Consider the following 13,188-nt stretch of genomic DNA (forward strand, 5'->3'; position numbering starts at 1 on the left):
TTGAGGTCTGCACCCAGATGTCAACACCAATCACTGGAGACATTCATCCCTCATCTCTCTTTAGCCTCTAGCCCCCCTTCTTGTGGTTTCCATAGACAATTGGCCCTTTGACCGCTGCTTGAAGGAATCTTCTCTTTTGTTATCTTCTCTCTTATACAAGCCTCCAAGGAGCTCTAGCCAGGAAGCAACCTGTTGACCCAGCATCTTGAACATTAGCACTTCTACAAGGAGTTTGTAGCAAGAACCCCAGACAAGCAATTGGAGTTAGGGTAAGGGAAAGACAGCACAAAGCCCAAAGTAATATTTCCACCAATGGTCCTACATTATTGCTATTATTAATAAATGGCTAATATTTTAAAGCATTACTCTTTGTTCATGTGGATCATCAAATTGAATTCTCAAAATTTCACCCTATTTCAAAGACCAGACAATTAGAGCAACTTTCCCAGTAAAAGAGGAGCAGAGCTGGGATTAGAATCTGAGTCTTTGGGGGTCCAAAAGTCAAGCCCTGTGCTAGTTTTCTCTCCTGCAGCGTGCTTCACTTTGAGCACAGTGAGCACCAGGATGGGTTAGCTGCAGCACAAGCCCCCAGAGAGTACAATGAATTTATCCATGGGATACCACTGCTTGGAGTTCTCCATCTGGTTGTCAGAGTGCATTTGCCAAGATTTAAGAACAACAATGCTGCTATGGGCATAATTAATGTTTAGACAATACGGGTCAGCATGTTCAGCTGCTTCTTGAGGTCACTCCTGAGTATGAAAGAAGCCGTGTGTTGCCATAAACAGGATGTTTGTTTTCTTTGCGGTCTATCAGGAGGTCATTATCTTGGTCATGTAAAAGTCATATGAAACTGCTCAGGTGCAGATTCGAAAAGGGGGGAGAAGGGGTTATGGGCCAGACCTAGTTTTGTGCTCTCTGAAATATAAAACTGACAGAGCTGAAATCCATCTCTACTTAATATGATTCCTGATGTGGTATCTTACTAAAGTTCTGATAGAACATCTAAAAACTCCTAGATCTGTTTTTAAAGAGAATAGTGTAGCCTATAAATGGTTCCTATTTATGGAATCAAAAGCTGGTGAATTAATGCCTAGTCATTATGGCCCTACTACCTGCCCTCCCACGCTCTCTCCTGCTTCTGACCATGATGGATGATTTAGAGACAAGCAGATCTCTTTACTCAAGTTATTCATATTATGCCTCAGGGGACTTGCAAATGTTGTAAGCATCAGAATCACCCATGAAGCTTGTCAAAGACAGAGCTGTGTGTGGACCTCATCAGAGACCCACTAAATCAAAACCTTAAGGAGCAGAGTACACACACACACATGAGAGAGAGAAGGGCGGGGAGAAGAGGGAGAGGGAAATGGAGAGAGGAGAGAGAATTTTAAAAATATTCATTAGATTTATTTAACCATCTAAAAAAGGGCTGCCTCTAGGTTATGCTGGCCAGATAAAGAACATTCCATGACACATGCGGCTATGGCAATATACTACAACAGACGCAGCCATTATAGACTGTTTTTCACCCCAGTTGAAATTTAGCAGTGGTCAGGGTGGCTCGTTTAAACTAAAAACATTGCCAACATGCAAATTGTTTTTCCCATCTGATTGAAAGGGCTATAAATCCCAGACAAGGACAAAGGAAGCGATGTAGTCACATAGGTAACACCTCCCCTAACTGCTTCTACTGACTTCCTCCGCTGCACACTCAGCTATACAATTTTCTAGATTGCACCATGGTTTTGATGCTGGCCTACTGGAAGTGACTGAAACAAAGTGGTTCTGGTAAGCTGACCTTGACTCCTGTGTGATCTTAAAAATAGAGAGAAATGGCTATGGGAGCCAAAGGATCATTGTGACTTAATGTGAAATAAATAAGTGATCACACATGTTTTCTTTTTTTCTTTTGAGACAGGGTCTCACTGTGTAGCCCTAGCTGGACTAGAACTCACTGTGTAGACTAGGCTGGCCTGGAACTCAAAGATCCCCCTGCTTCTACCTCCAGAGTGCTGGGCCTAAAGGTGTGTACCACCATGTCTGACTCAGACATCTTTCTATTTCATAAGCTCCTTGGATGATTCAGCCATGCAGTTGATGTTTTGATAATTTAAACTGCTATAATAGAAAGCATCTCAGGAAGTATTTATGGAAGATATCAATATACTAGAGCTATATAGGTTTTTTTGTGTGTGTACCTACAGATTCATTAGTCTCATGTGCATATGTGTTGTCAAAGTGTACCTGCTGATAAACACTTATTGATTTAAAATAATAATCAACATTTATTGAGCATTGTTATGCATCAGACACAATTAATTCACTCAACAAATCTTTGTTAAGAATCTACTATGGGCCGGGTGGTGGTGGTGCACGCCTTTAATCCCAGCACTCGGGAGGCAGAGGCAGGTGGATCTCTGTGAGTTCGAGGCCAGCCTGGGCTACAGAGTGAGTTCCAGGAAAGGCGCAAAGCTACACAGAGAAAGCCTGTCTCGAAACCCCCCCCCCAAAAAAAAAAAAAAAAAAAAAAAGACTCTACTATGGCCAGGTACTATTCGTCAGAAAATGCAACAGCCACACTGGCCATGGTGGTGCACACTTATAATTCCAAAACTTGGAAGATTAAGGCAAGAGGATCTCAAGCGAAAGGTCAGCCTGGGCTGTACATTAAGTCCCCACCTCACAAAAATAGTCTATACAATTACATGCACCGAGCAATACTTGATAATGACAAGAAACAACTATCTTATTGGCTTAAGTATTTACTATACCATACTTTTTTTGTGTTTGAAACAGGGTTTTGTTATGTATCACAGGCTGGTCTCAAATTCATGATCCTCCTGGTCATGGGATTATAAGTATGTGCCACCAAACCCCTGTTATACTCTGCTTTCTATTGTTAATTTAGAGTATACCTACTGGTTTAAATAGCTTACTGTAAAACATTATTCAATCTTACATGGGCAGCATCCCTGTGCATCTTGTATTTACTGTCTTTTGGTTGCATCAAAAGGCAACATCTAGTTATTGACCTGTACCAGCTAAGTTTGTATAAATACATGCTTTAGTGTTTGCACAGTCATGAAATCAACTAGCAATGCACTTCTCAGAACTTGCCCTTGTTATTAAGTGACACATAACTATTATTGACATAATAATTGTGTATATTTATTAGGTACAATTTGATGTTTTGCTCTATATATACATGATAGAAATCAAGGTAATTATGTAGTAATTATACCCATATGATAACATATCCATCACCTTACCAATCTCACTTTTTTGTTGTGGTTGTGAGAATGTTTAGAATCTGTTTTAGAAATTTTAAAGTAGACCAAGCTTTATCATTAAGTGGTCACCCTGCAATATACTGGATCACTAAAACGTTCCTCCAGTCTCACTGAAACTTCGTATCCTTTAATTGAGAGCACCAAGGCCAAAGGAATATTTCCATAAATGATAACTTGGATATTAGATGTGTGAAGGAGCTATAAAGGCTAGTTTTCTGGATGCTGAGCATGGCAGTTGGCTACCCTTACTCTGTGGCCAGATTTGGTTCAGGGGATCGAACATGATTTAGTTCCAGAAAAAAGAGGATAGTTTTGTCTGTAAACACCACCCTTAAGATCACCCTTAAGATCAGAGAGTTTACAGTGTGTACATAATACTTCAAAGGGGGAAAAAAATCTCATTGCAAGAAGCAATGAGGGCATCTCTGACCAGTTTCAGCAAGATGCTCAGTAGGACCCAGTTAAATAAACACTGTACTTGTAGTGGCCTTTCTCCCTGGCACACAGGGAACACTAGGAAATCTGCCTTAGCCAACCAAAATGTAGGCGAGTAAGTATGATTTTTGCTTAGTTCATTTTAAAACACTTTTAAGTAAATCTTCAAAAAAATAAGCCGGGCGGTGGTGGTGCAAGCCGGGCGGTGGTGGCGCACGCCTTTAATCCCAGCACTCGGGAGGCAGAGGCAGGCGGATCTCTGTGAGTTCGAGGCCAGCCTGGGCTACCAAGTGAGTTCCAGGAAAGGCGCAAAGCTACACAGAGAAACCCTGTCTCGAAAAACCAAAAAATAAATAAATAAATAAATAAATAAATAAATAAATAAATAAATAAATAAATAAATAAATAAATAAATAAAAGCCTTTCTGAGGCTGAAGGTAAAGGAAATTACTTTTCTCATTTAAGGGCTTTAGAACCTGAGATCTGGAAAGGACAGGAAGTTATGGGAAGGTTGAACTCTGTTCGATAAGATCTTCTACTGTGTAACTCTCACCTCTTCGTGGTGTAGCCTAATATGTAGTGACTGGATCTCTATCCAGGGAGTAGATTCTTAAGATGCACGTGTTTCTTAACTGGGTTACTAAGTACAATAATTTTGTGAAAGAATTAGAATTGAAATTTATTGGTCCGACCTTGTACAGTGCAGGCCTTTCGGCTTATCTTCTCTCTTTCTGTTGTCTCTTCATCTGGTTTCATCTGGCCATTTCATTTCTGAATAATAACATTCACCAAAGGGTGAGTTACGAGGATGAAAAGATAGAAAAGTCACATTAGATAGTGTGCAGAATAATTTTGATAAAAGCCTCAGAAGAGAATGCTGCTATAATTAACAGTAAAATGAAACTCTTAATTTCTAGTGGATTTAGGTTTGCTTTCCTCTCATAATCCTTTGTTCCTGTAAAAAAAGAAAAAGAAAAAAATGAGTTCAATGATGCCAAGTACCTAGTGAAAGTACACTCCTTTTGTTTTGCCCAAGAAACCAGGTCTACCACAGGGTGGGTGGCAACAGTACTTAATACCTTTGCCCATTTCAGTTTGCAGCGATGACCTTACTCACAAATTCAAAGGTTTTACTGTGATGAATGAGGCAGAGAGATATGAAGCTCTCAGACACTGCCGCTATGTGGACGAAGTCATCAGAGATGCACCATGGACTCTCACACCAGAGTTCCTGGAAAAACACAAGGTACCTCTCTTTCTGTCACCTTCTCCCGGTAACAGGATTAGGGACTCTGGCTCTGTAGCCGAGACTGCAGGAAACCTAGAGACTCTCCCAGTTTCTAGAAGGGGAAGCTTTAGGGACTGACATGTGGCATCACTTGATGTAACACCTCTCTTTTGTCCCAAACTAAGGACTGCCTTCTTCTCCTTGCCTTGAGTGCAGGTATTAGAGCTGGGCTAGCCAGGTCCAAATGCTGCCTCCCTCCTCCTCTAGCTAGAGAACCATGAGCAAGACTCTTAAGCACACTGGGCTCAGTTACTTCATCTACAGAACTGGATGGGACTGCTGTCCTCCTCGGAGGGCCATTTTAAGGAGCTAATGAAAGAATCTGAGCCAAACACTTGGGAAACTGGCTGGCCTGTGGCGGGAGCTCCAAGGACGCCATTGTGCCAGCACCCTTGTTCGTGCTCACAGACTCACAGGCATCCTTAGGCATGGAACAAATGAACACACATCCCATCTGGGAGGTCAGAGGTGAGGCTTTAAGGAAAGAACTTTATAGCTATGATTTTGTGATTCTGAGATTCCTACTGACATAAGATTTTTATTAGTTGAAAACATGAGACATTCTTTTGATCTGCATCAAATTATGTTCTTTGTATCTCCCTACCAGCCCCACACTAGGAGCTATTCTTTCCTTTTATAAGCAGCACAAAAAAATAAGATTAAGCTGTTCTAAGAATTTTCTTTTCTATTTTTAAATTCGCAATGCAGAAGAGAATAGAGAACACTGATAAATGTGCATGGGTAATAGCAGAGGAGACAATTTCCTGGTGAGAATGAAAAGAAAAGAGAAAAAAACTACAATATGATTTACTAGCAGTAATCATACTTTTTTTACTTAGCATATATTGTATATATTCAACATATGACAGGCATTTTAGAGGATGCTAATAATGACCATGATAAATGTCATTTATTTTTTACCATATGCCCAGGACTGTGCAAAGGACTTTGTTATTATATAAAGTGGGTTCAGTATCATGGCTACCCTGAGTTATTATTATTATACATTGAAGAGGGGGAACTAAGCTTGAGTACTGAGGATAGAATTAGTAACAACCACAATAATAACACATGTATTACGTACTTACTTACCATGCATCAGCTTCTATTCTTAAGCACTGTTACATATCATTTAATATAGAAATTCTTCCTTGAATTTATACCTCAAAGGGCATTGTCTGGAAACATTTTGGTTGTCATTTCTAGGGGGTGCCACTGACATCTAGTGGGTGGAGGTATGAGATGCTGCTCAGTATCTTCCAATGCACAGGACACCTATACATACGTACCCCCAAATTATCTAGCCCCTACTGTCACTGCTATTGAGGTTGAGAAATCCTGATTAAATTCCTCCTTTCAGTTTATGAGTTTTATAACTTGTAAGTGGTAGGTAGGAATGATACCCTGGCAAATTAAACTATTAATCTAAACCGCCTCTCGAGGTGGATAAAGGCTCACGGTAAACAGCTTTAAAAGCTATGCAGAGAATGTTTACCTGGTGTAGTAGGAAACAGGGGTGAAGATCAGCAGGCATGAAGACCAGAGGAAAATTGTTCGAGAAGGCATATTAGTTACTTGTCTTATTGTTGCCACAAAATACCTTACCAAAGCAGGGAGGGAGGGAGGGAGGGAGGGAGGGAGGGAGGGAGGGAGGGAGGAAGGAAGGAAGGAAGGAAGGAAGGAAGGAAGGAAGGAAGGATTTATTTTGTAAATTCCAGGGGATACAGTTCATCATGACAATGGATGTGTGGGAGCAGAAGCAAGAAACAGCTGGTCGCACTACATCCAGAGTCAGGAAGCAGAGAGCCATGAAAGCTTGTGCTCAGGTCAATTTCTCTTTTTTATTTGGTCCAGGAGCCAAGCTCATAGAATGGTGCCACCCACATTCAGGGTGGGTCTTCCCACTCAGTTAACCTAAGAATCCCCCCCCACAGACATGCTCAGAGATGTTTCCATGGTGAGTCTAAATCTCATCGAGTTGACAGTAAAGCTTAACCATCCCAGGAGGACAGCCCACATGACCACAGGATGGCTTGGAGAGGAAGTCCAGATGGAAGTCGGTGTCATGACTCAGATGACAGGGACTGCTTCTGTGATGCTGATCTGGAGGGGTTCTTGAAAGTTGTCACAACTGTTCTGATAAAGATGGTTAATGGCTTCTTATGCCCAGAGGACAGCATTCTATAACTGCTTTATTTTAAAAGGCACTGGGGTGGAGAGGGAAGGAGTCACCAGACTCTTTCAAATCTATAAACCTGCCCCTCCACGCCAGTGGTAATGAATGTCCTTTTTTGTCTTTCTTCAACAGATTGACTTTGTGGCTCATGATGACATTCCATATTCCTCTGCTGGTTCTGATGATGTTTATAAGCATATAAAGGAAGCAGGTGAGGCATTTTCCTGTCCACCACAGCATACAGTCAAGCACAACGATAGCTGTTCTAGCTCTACACCATGTATATATGGAGTGTTGGAATATCCACTATCACCAAAGTAGCCTGGTCTGTACCATCCATCCTCTTTGCAAGGACTCCCTTAGCACTCAGGAGACCTTGGTAAGACCTGGGGGCCTGACACTTTTCAGTCCCAACCTTGCTTGTAAGGAGTTCAAAGAAAAGAAATCTTACACGTTTCCAACTTGGAAAGGTACGGAGAAGCTGAGAAACCCTGTGCAGAGGGGAATGAGAAGAAGCCTGGTTGGTGCATGCGGTACATCATGCATGAGGGGTCATGCCATGGGGGATAAATACCTTCTTAAGGTCTGAGCTGCAAGCCAACTGTTCCTTCTCTAAAAACAGCATCAGAGAATAGAGCAGGGATTTGGATCAGCTAAGAGACCCAAAGGTTAACTGAATTGCTGCTCAAGAATTCCTTAGCTACCTTGGTCATTTGGTAGTTCCTTCCTGGGTGAGTGGTCTCTAGTAAAGGAGGAATAACAAGATTACTCCCAAGGTAGTGATTTTAAAAGGCTGATTTTGCTCATGACTTTCGTGGGGCAGGGTCTTAACAGGGGTCTTGGCTGAGTGCTTCTTCTCTCCCTCTCTCTGTCTCTCTGTCTCTCTCTGTCTCTGTCTCTCTGTCTCTGTCTCTCTCTGTCTCTCTCTGTCTCTCTGTCTCTCTCTCTGTCTCTCTCTCTGTCTCTCTCTCTGTCTCTCTCTCTCTCTCTCTCTCTCTCTCTCTCTCTCTCTCTCTCTCTCTCTCTGTAACAGACTCTTACTCTGTAGCTCTGGCTGGCCTAGAAACTACTATGCACATTCGGCTGGCCTACAACTCCCAGAGATGGTCTTCTCTTGCTTCCTAAGACCTGGGACTAAAGACATATGCCACCATGCCTATTGTGTGTGGGTTTTTTTTTAATGTGGTAATGGGAATTAAACCTAGAGCTTCCCATATGCTAGGCAATCCCTTGACCATAGGCTGAGAGCTTTTTGCTTGAATCTTTCAAATAGTTAAAGCCAGATGCTGATAGGAGCTGCAATCATCCAACTGTCAGCCAGGAGCTCAGCTGTGCTTGTCCCTAGAGCACCAATACATTATCTCCATGTTGCCTGGGCTTTTCACAGCATGAAGGCTGGGAGCAACTATCTACAGAGCAAGCAAATTTAATAGATTCCATAAGGCTTCCTGTGGCCTAACCTTGGAAGTCACACACTATCATATATAACCTTTTTAGTATAAGCAAGTCACTGAGGCTAACCCAAATTCGAGGGCAAGGGAGTGTGGGCCTCTTTTAAGAGTTACTTTTCTGTAGTCTTATTTTCTGTATGTGTGTGTATCTCTTTCTAAAACATTTGCTTTTTAAATTTATCCCTTGAGAATTTCATACATGTATACAATGTATCTTGATCATGGCCAACCCAAATACTTTCCACAGCCTTCCAAGGCCCCCCAATATCTCCATCTTCTACCTTCATGTCCTCATCTTTTTAAAAAATATAATCCACTGAGTCCAATTAGTGCTGCCCATGGGGCCATGCAATGGAACACGGGCAACTTACCAATGTGATCCTTCACCACAGATCACTTTCTAAAGCGAAGAGTTAGGTGGCATTTTGTTTCCTTAGAAGTGCAGACCTAAGACTAAGGGTATTTGACTTTGTTTGCACGGAGATCCTTCCTTATGGTCCATGAATCTGCTCCACCAACTCCTCACTAGGAGGAAGAATTACTATAAAGATCTAGTAAAGAAGACCATAGAGTGACCACTGTGGAAAAGAGAGTCTCAGAAATTATCTGAGCACCCACATGCAGCTTTTATGCTCTATGGTTTATTTGGAAAGTCAAAAATCACTTTAAATGAAGCCAGAGATATCATGAGTATAATTTAAGCAGTACAACATTGGGCTCTGTTTGTCAGAACTGAGTGTCAAAATCCTCTAGCAAAGCTGGATGGAAAGATGGAGCTGAGATAAAATAGACTGTAAGGTCCGCATTACTCATTATCATTCTGATAGTGCCTACTACTGTTGAAAGTTGCTTTATTAACATGTGCTTTGCTGCTTCTTAAAATAGCTCCATAACCAAATGCTGCAATTCTGAAAAGCATGATAAAAAAGGTTCTCTGATCATGCTCATTACTGAATATTTTTAGCAGAGCAATAATTAGGATTTGGAGGAAGCTGGGTGCCTCATTATGTCAGCAGAGGGCTTGGCTTCTTTCAGAGACCTACCTCTCAAGCAGCCAAAGCAAACTCCCAGCTCCAAATCTGCTTTCAGTTACTCAGCCACAGAGACCCAAGTCTCTGACTTCAGACAGGGCGAGCTCATGTCCCCTGTGTCTAAGTGACTTGCTAAAATCAATTAGTAGCTAACGAACCTTCACGTTTCATCAATCCTGAAGGAAGATAGGATGGGTTTTTCACCAGAAAGTCCTCAACTGTTCCAGTTAAGGTGAGGATGCTGTCCTAGACCTGCTGGCTTGGGGTCACACAGGGACCTACCACCTACCAAAGCCCTGCTCCCATGCTTCGTCTACCTGGAGTTCTCTTTGCATCCATGTGGTTATATGTTTGCATTTTCTACTTTCCATTCCATTTTTATGTGTTTGGTTTCACCCTTCTAGAAGATGATCATAGAAGTTTCAGACCTAGTGGCTAACCCCAACTCTGTCCTCTGAGCCATGGGCCAGAGTCACATGTTCTATCTCCAAGATCAGCAGTGCCATCCTGCTGCTGACACGGTAAATGTGCAGATGACATGTTGTTAAAGGTCCCAAAGGGATACCTTGGGGCAGCAAGACAGAAACATTCAGAGAGAATTGGATTTGGAAGGATGCCCAGCATCAGTATTCATCTTGTCGTTTATTCAGCAAGTATTCTGCCAGTGCCGACCTGTCATCTGGTGCGAGACTATAGAAGAAAACAAGAAGGGTGTGGTCCTGTCCCTCATGCAGATCGTAGGCAAGAAAGACAGTTGCTAATGGAAGTGTTCCGTCGAACACCTTGCAGTATTTGAAGGAAAAGAGCAGTGGGACTGACAAACGGGACAACCTGCTTTGGGAGTTGAGACTTAATTTCCTTGACACTAAACCCGAAACCCAGTGGATGACCAGGAATTAAGCAGACAGAGAGAGACTGTGACAGACTGAGAGGAGGAGAGCTGATAGTTTTAGGACACCAAAGAAGCTCAGTGTGGCTAGGTACTGGCCCAACTTCACAGAGTATGTCTTAGTTAGGGTTTCTATTGCTGTGAAGAGACGCTATGACCATGGCAGCTCTTATAAGGGACAACATTTAATTGGGGTGGCTTACATTTTCAGAGGTTTAGTCCATTATCATCATGGTGGGACATGGTGGCTTGCAGGCAGACATGGCGCTGGAGAAGGAACTACCTTTTGCTTTGCAGGCAACAGGAAGTGAACTGTGTTCCACTCTGAGCATAGGTTGAGCAAAGGAGACCTCAAAGCCCATAGTGACACACTTCCTCTAACAAGGCCACACCTACCCCACACCTAGACAACATTTCCTAATAGTGCCACTCCCTGGGGGCCAATTACATTAAACTAGCACAGACTATAGGAAAACAATCCCAGCCCTTTGTACAGTACAGCAGCCAGAGGCTGGGAGGTGAGACTAAGACAAGAAGGAAGTGCAGGAAGAGGGCCGTGTAAGCTGTGGCATAAAGCCTAGTTAAAGGCTTTATTCTAAACACGACAGAAAACCAATGAAGAGGAACAAGCAGGCATGCAACTTGCATCTAGAAGGAGGACTCTGTAGATCTTGGCTGTGTATGTTTAAGTGGACAAAAATGACATCACCAGAGCTGGAGAGATGGCTCAGTGCTTAAGAGTGCATAGTGCTCTAGCCCAGGCAGGCCTCAAACTCACAGAGATCTGCCTCCCGAGTGCTAGATTAAAGGTGTGCGCCACCACCGCCCGGCGCATACTGCTTTTGCAAAGTTCAGTTCCTATCATCCATGCCAGTCAGCTCACAACTGCTTGTAATTCCAGCTCCAGGAATCGCTTAGCCTCCCTGGGTACCTGCATTCATGGGCGCGCGCGCACACACACACACACACACACACACACACACACACACACACACACACGCACTGTGACATGGCTAAAGATTGATTTTGAGGCTCTTGATGTAATCTTTGAACAAGGTGGTTTGGCTTTGGTTAAAGATGGAGAAAAGTGGTTAAATTAGGGAAGCATTTGAGGATCAGGTTTGTTACCATACATTGATTGGATATGGACAGTGGGGGAGAAAAGCCATATGAGCCCAGGTCACCTTGTCTAGCTAACATCTCAGTTGAGGGAAACAAAGGTCAAGTAGCTTGCCTTCAGAGGTTGAAGTGACTTGCTGGAAACCGAGAACACAGAACCCTTATCCACAGGCTTGACTGTGCTGCTGATACAGGACAGATCTAAATGATTGGAATGATATGGACTAGTTCTCAATTGCCAACACATGATTTTGGTTGCCAACAGAATTTTGAGCATGAATTCAGTTCTTACTGTGTTGGCATCTGTGACTCCTTTATAGCCTGTGTTGCTGGCAATGCCAATATGTCTTTGACCTTAAGGACATCTAATAGAACCATTAGAACTTGGTGTCCGTGTGCTTGTTTAGCTACACTCTTTTCCACATATTCCAGATGAAAGGGTCCCGGAGTGGTGATAAAATCATCTAGCACATCACACACATATCCTTAGACAGAGGCAATAAAGACTCCCTTTTTTCCTGTGGGGATAATGTGATGCAGACTTCTGGAGGGCAGAAGATTTGCTGTGCTCTGACTCATTCATTGACTCAGTTGTTATTCATTCACTTTGCATTTATTGAGCACCTTCCATGTATACTGATCTGGGCACTGGCAATTCAAAGACAATTAAGGCATAACTGCATTCAAAATGTCCATTTCTGGTTTGGTTTTTTTTTTTTTTTTTGAGATAGCGTTTCTCTGTGTAGCTTTGGAGCCTGTCCTGGAACTCACTCTGTAGACCAGGCTGGCCTTAAATTCACAGAGATATGCCTGGCTCTGCCTGCTAAGTGCTGGGATTAAAGGCATGCGCCACCACCGCCCGGCAAATTCTTTTTTTAAAAAAAGATTGATTGATTGATTGATTGATTGATTATGTATACAGTGTTCTGCCTGCATGTATGCCTGCAGGCCAGAAGAAGGCACCAGATTTCATTATGGATGGTTGTGAGCCACCATGTGGTTGCTGAGAATTGAACTCAGGACCTCTAGAAGAGCAGCCAATGCTCTTAACTGCTGAGCCATCTCTCGAGCCCCCCTGGTTTTTGTTTTTTGTTTTTTTAAGAAACAAAGAATTAAATATAAAAACCACACAAACAGATGCCCATTTACGTACAGAGACAGGTATTAGACATATGGTTTTGTTAACTGAAGATAGCTTTATATCCAAAATGCTGTGGGTTCTCATGTTAATTTCAGGAAAGACTTCACAGAGGTACAACCTTGAAGGTGGATCACTGAGGGTGAGGAAGAACTCTGTGGATGATGGGAGTGGGAAATGGGTGTCCAGGATAGAAAGGAAGAGCTAAGCATGAGCAAATGTCAGGAGCCAGGTGAATGGATGGTGTCTCCTGGACCAAGCCTGGGATGATGACTATGCAGTGTTATGGTAAAGGAAATATGTGGTACTGAGGCTGGAAAAGCCAGCTGGGACCAAAAAAGGAGGCCTCCCTGGTTACCCAGAAGCTC

The 13,188-nt window shown here is 42.7% G+C and overlaps 1 protein-coding gene across 3 annotated transcripts in view; it reads left to right on the top strand.

Moving 5' to 3' along the window:
- The window catches only part of Pcyt1b (phosphate cytidylyltransferase 1B, choline), a 97,622-nt gene that overhangs the window by 63,400 nt on the left and 21,034 nt on the right, over positions 1-13,188 (top strand). For all 3 annotated transcript variants that reach the window (XM_052732510.1, XM_052732498.1, XM_052732507.1), the window contains exons 4-5: positions 4,823-4,974; positions 7,325-7,403. In XM_052732510.1, the coding sequence (XP_052588470.1) occupies positions 4,823-4,974; positions 7,325-7,403 (231 nt within the window). The remainder of the gene's footprint in view (positions 1-4,822; positions 4,975-7,324; positions 7,404-13,188) is intronic.

The sequence above is a fragment of the Peromyscus californicus genome, unplaced genomic scaffold (assembly GCF_007827085.1).
Source record: "Peromyscus californicus insignis strain IS unplaced genomic scaffold, ASM782708v3 Scaffold_10__1_contigs__length_136768540, whole genome shotgun sequence".
Taxonomy (NCBI): Eukaryota; Metazoa; Chordata; class Mammalia; order Rodentia; family Cricetidae; genus Peromyscus; species Peromyscus californicus.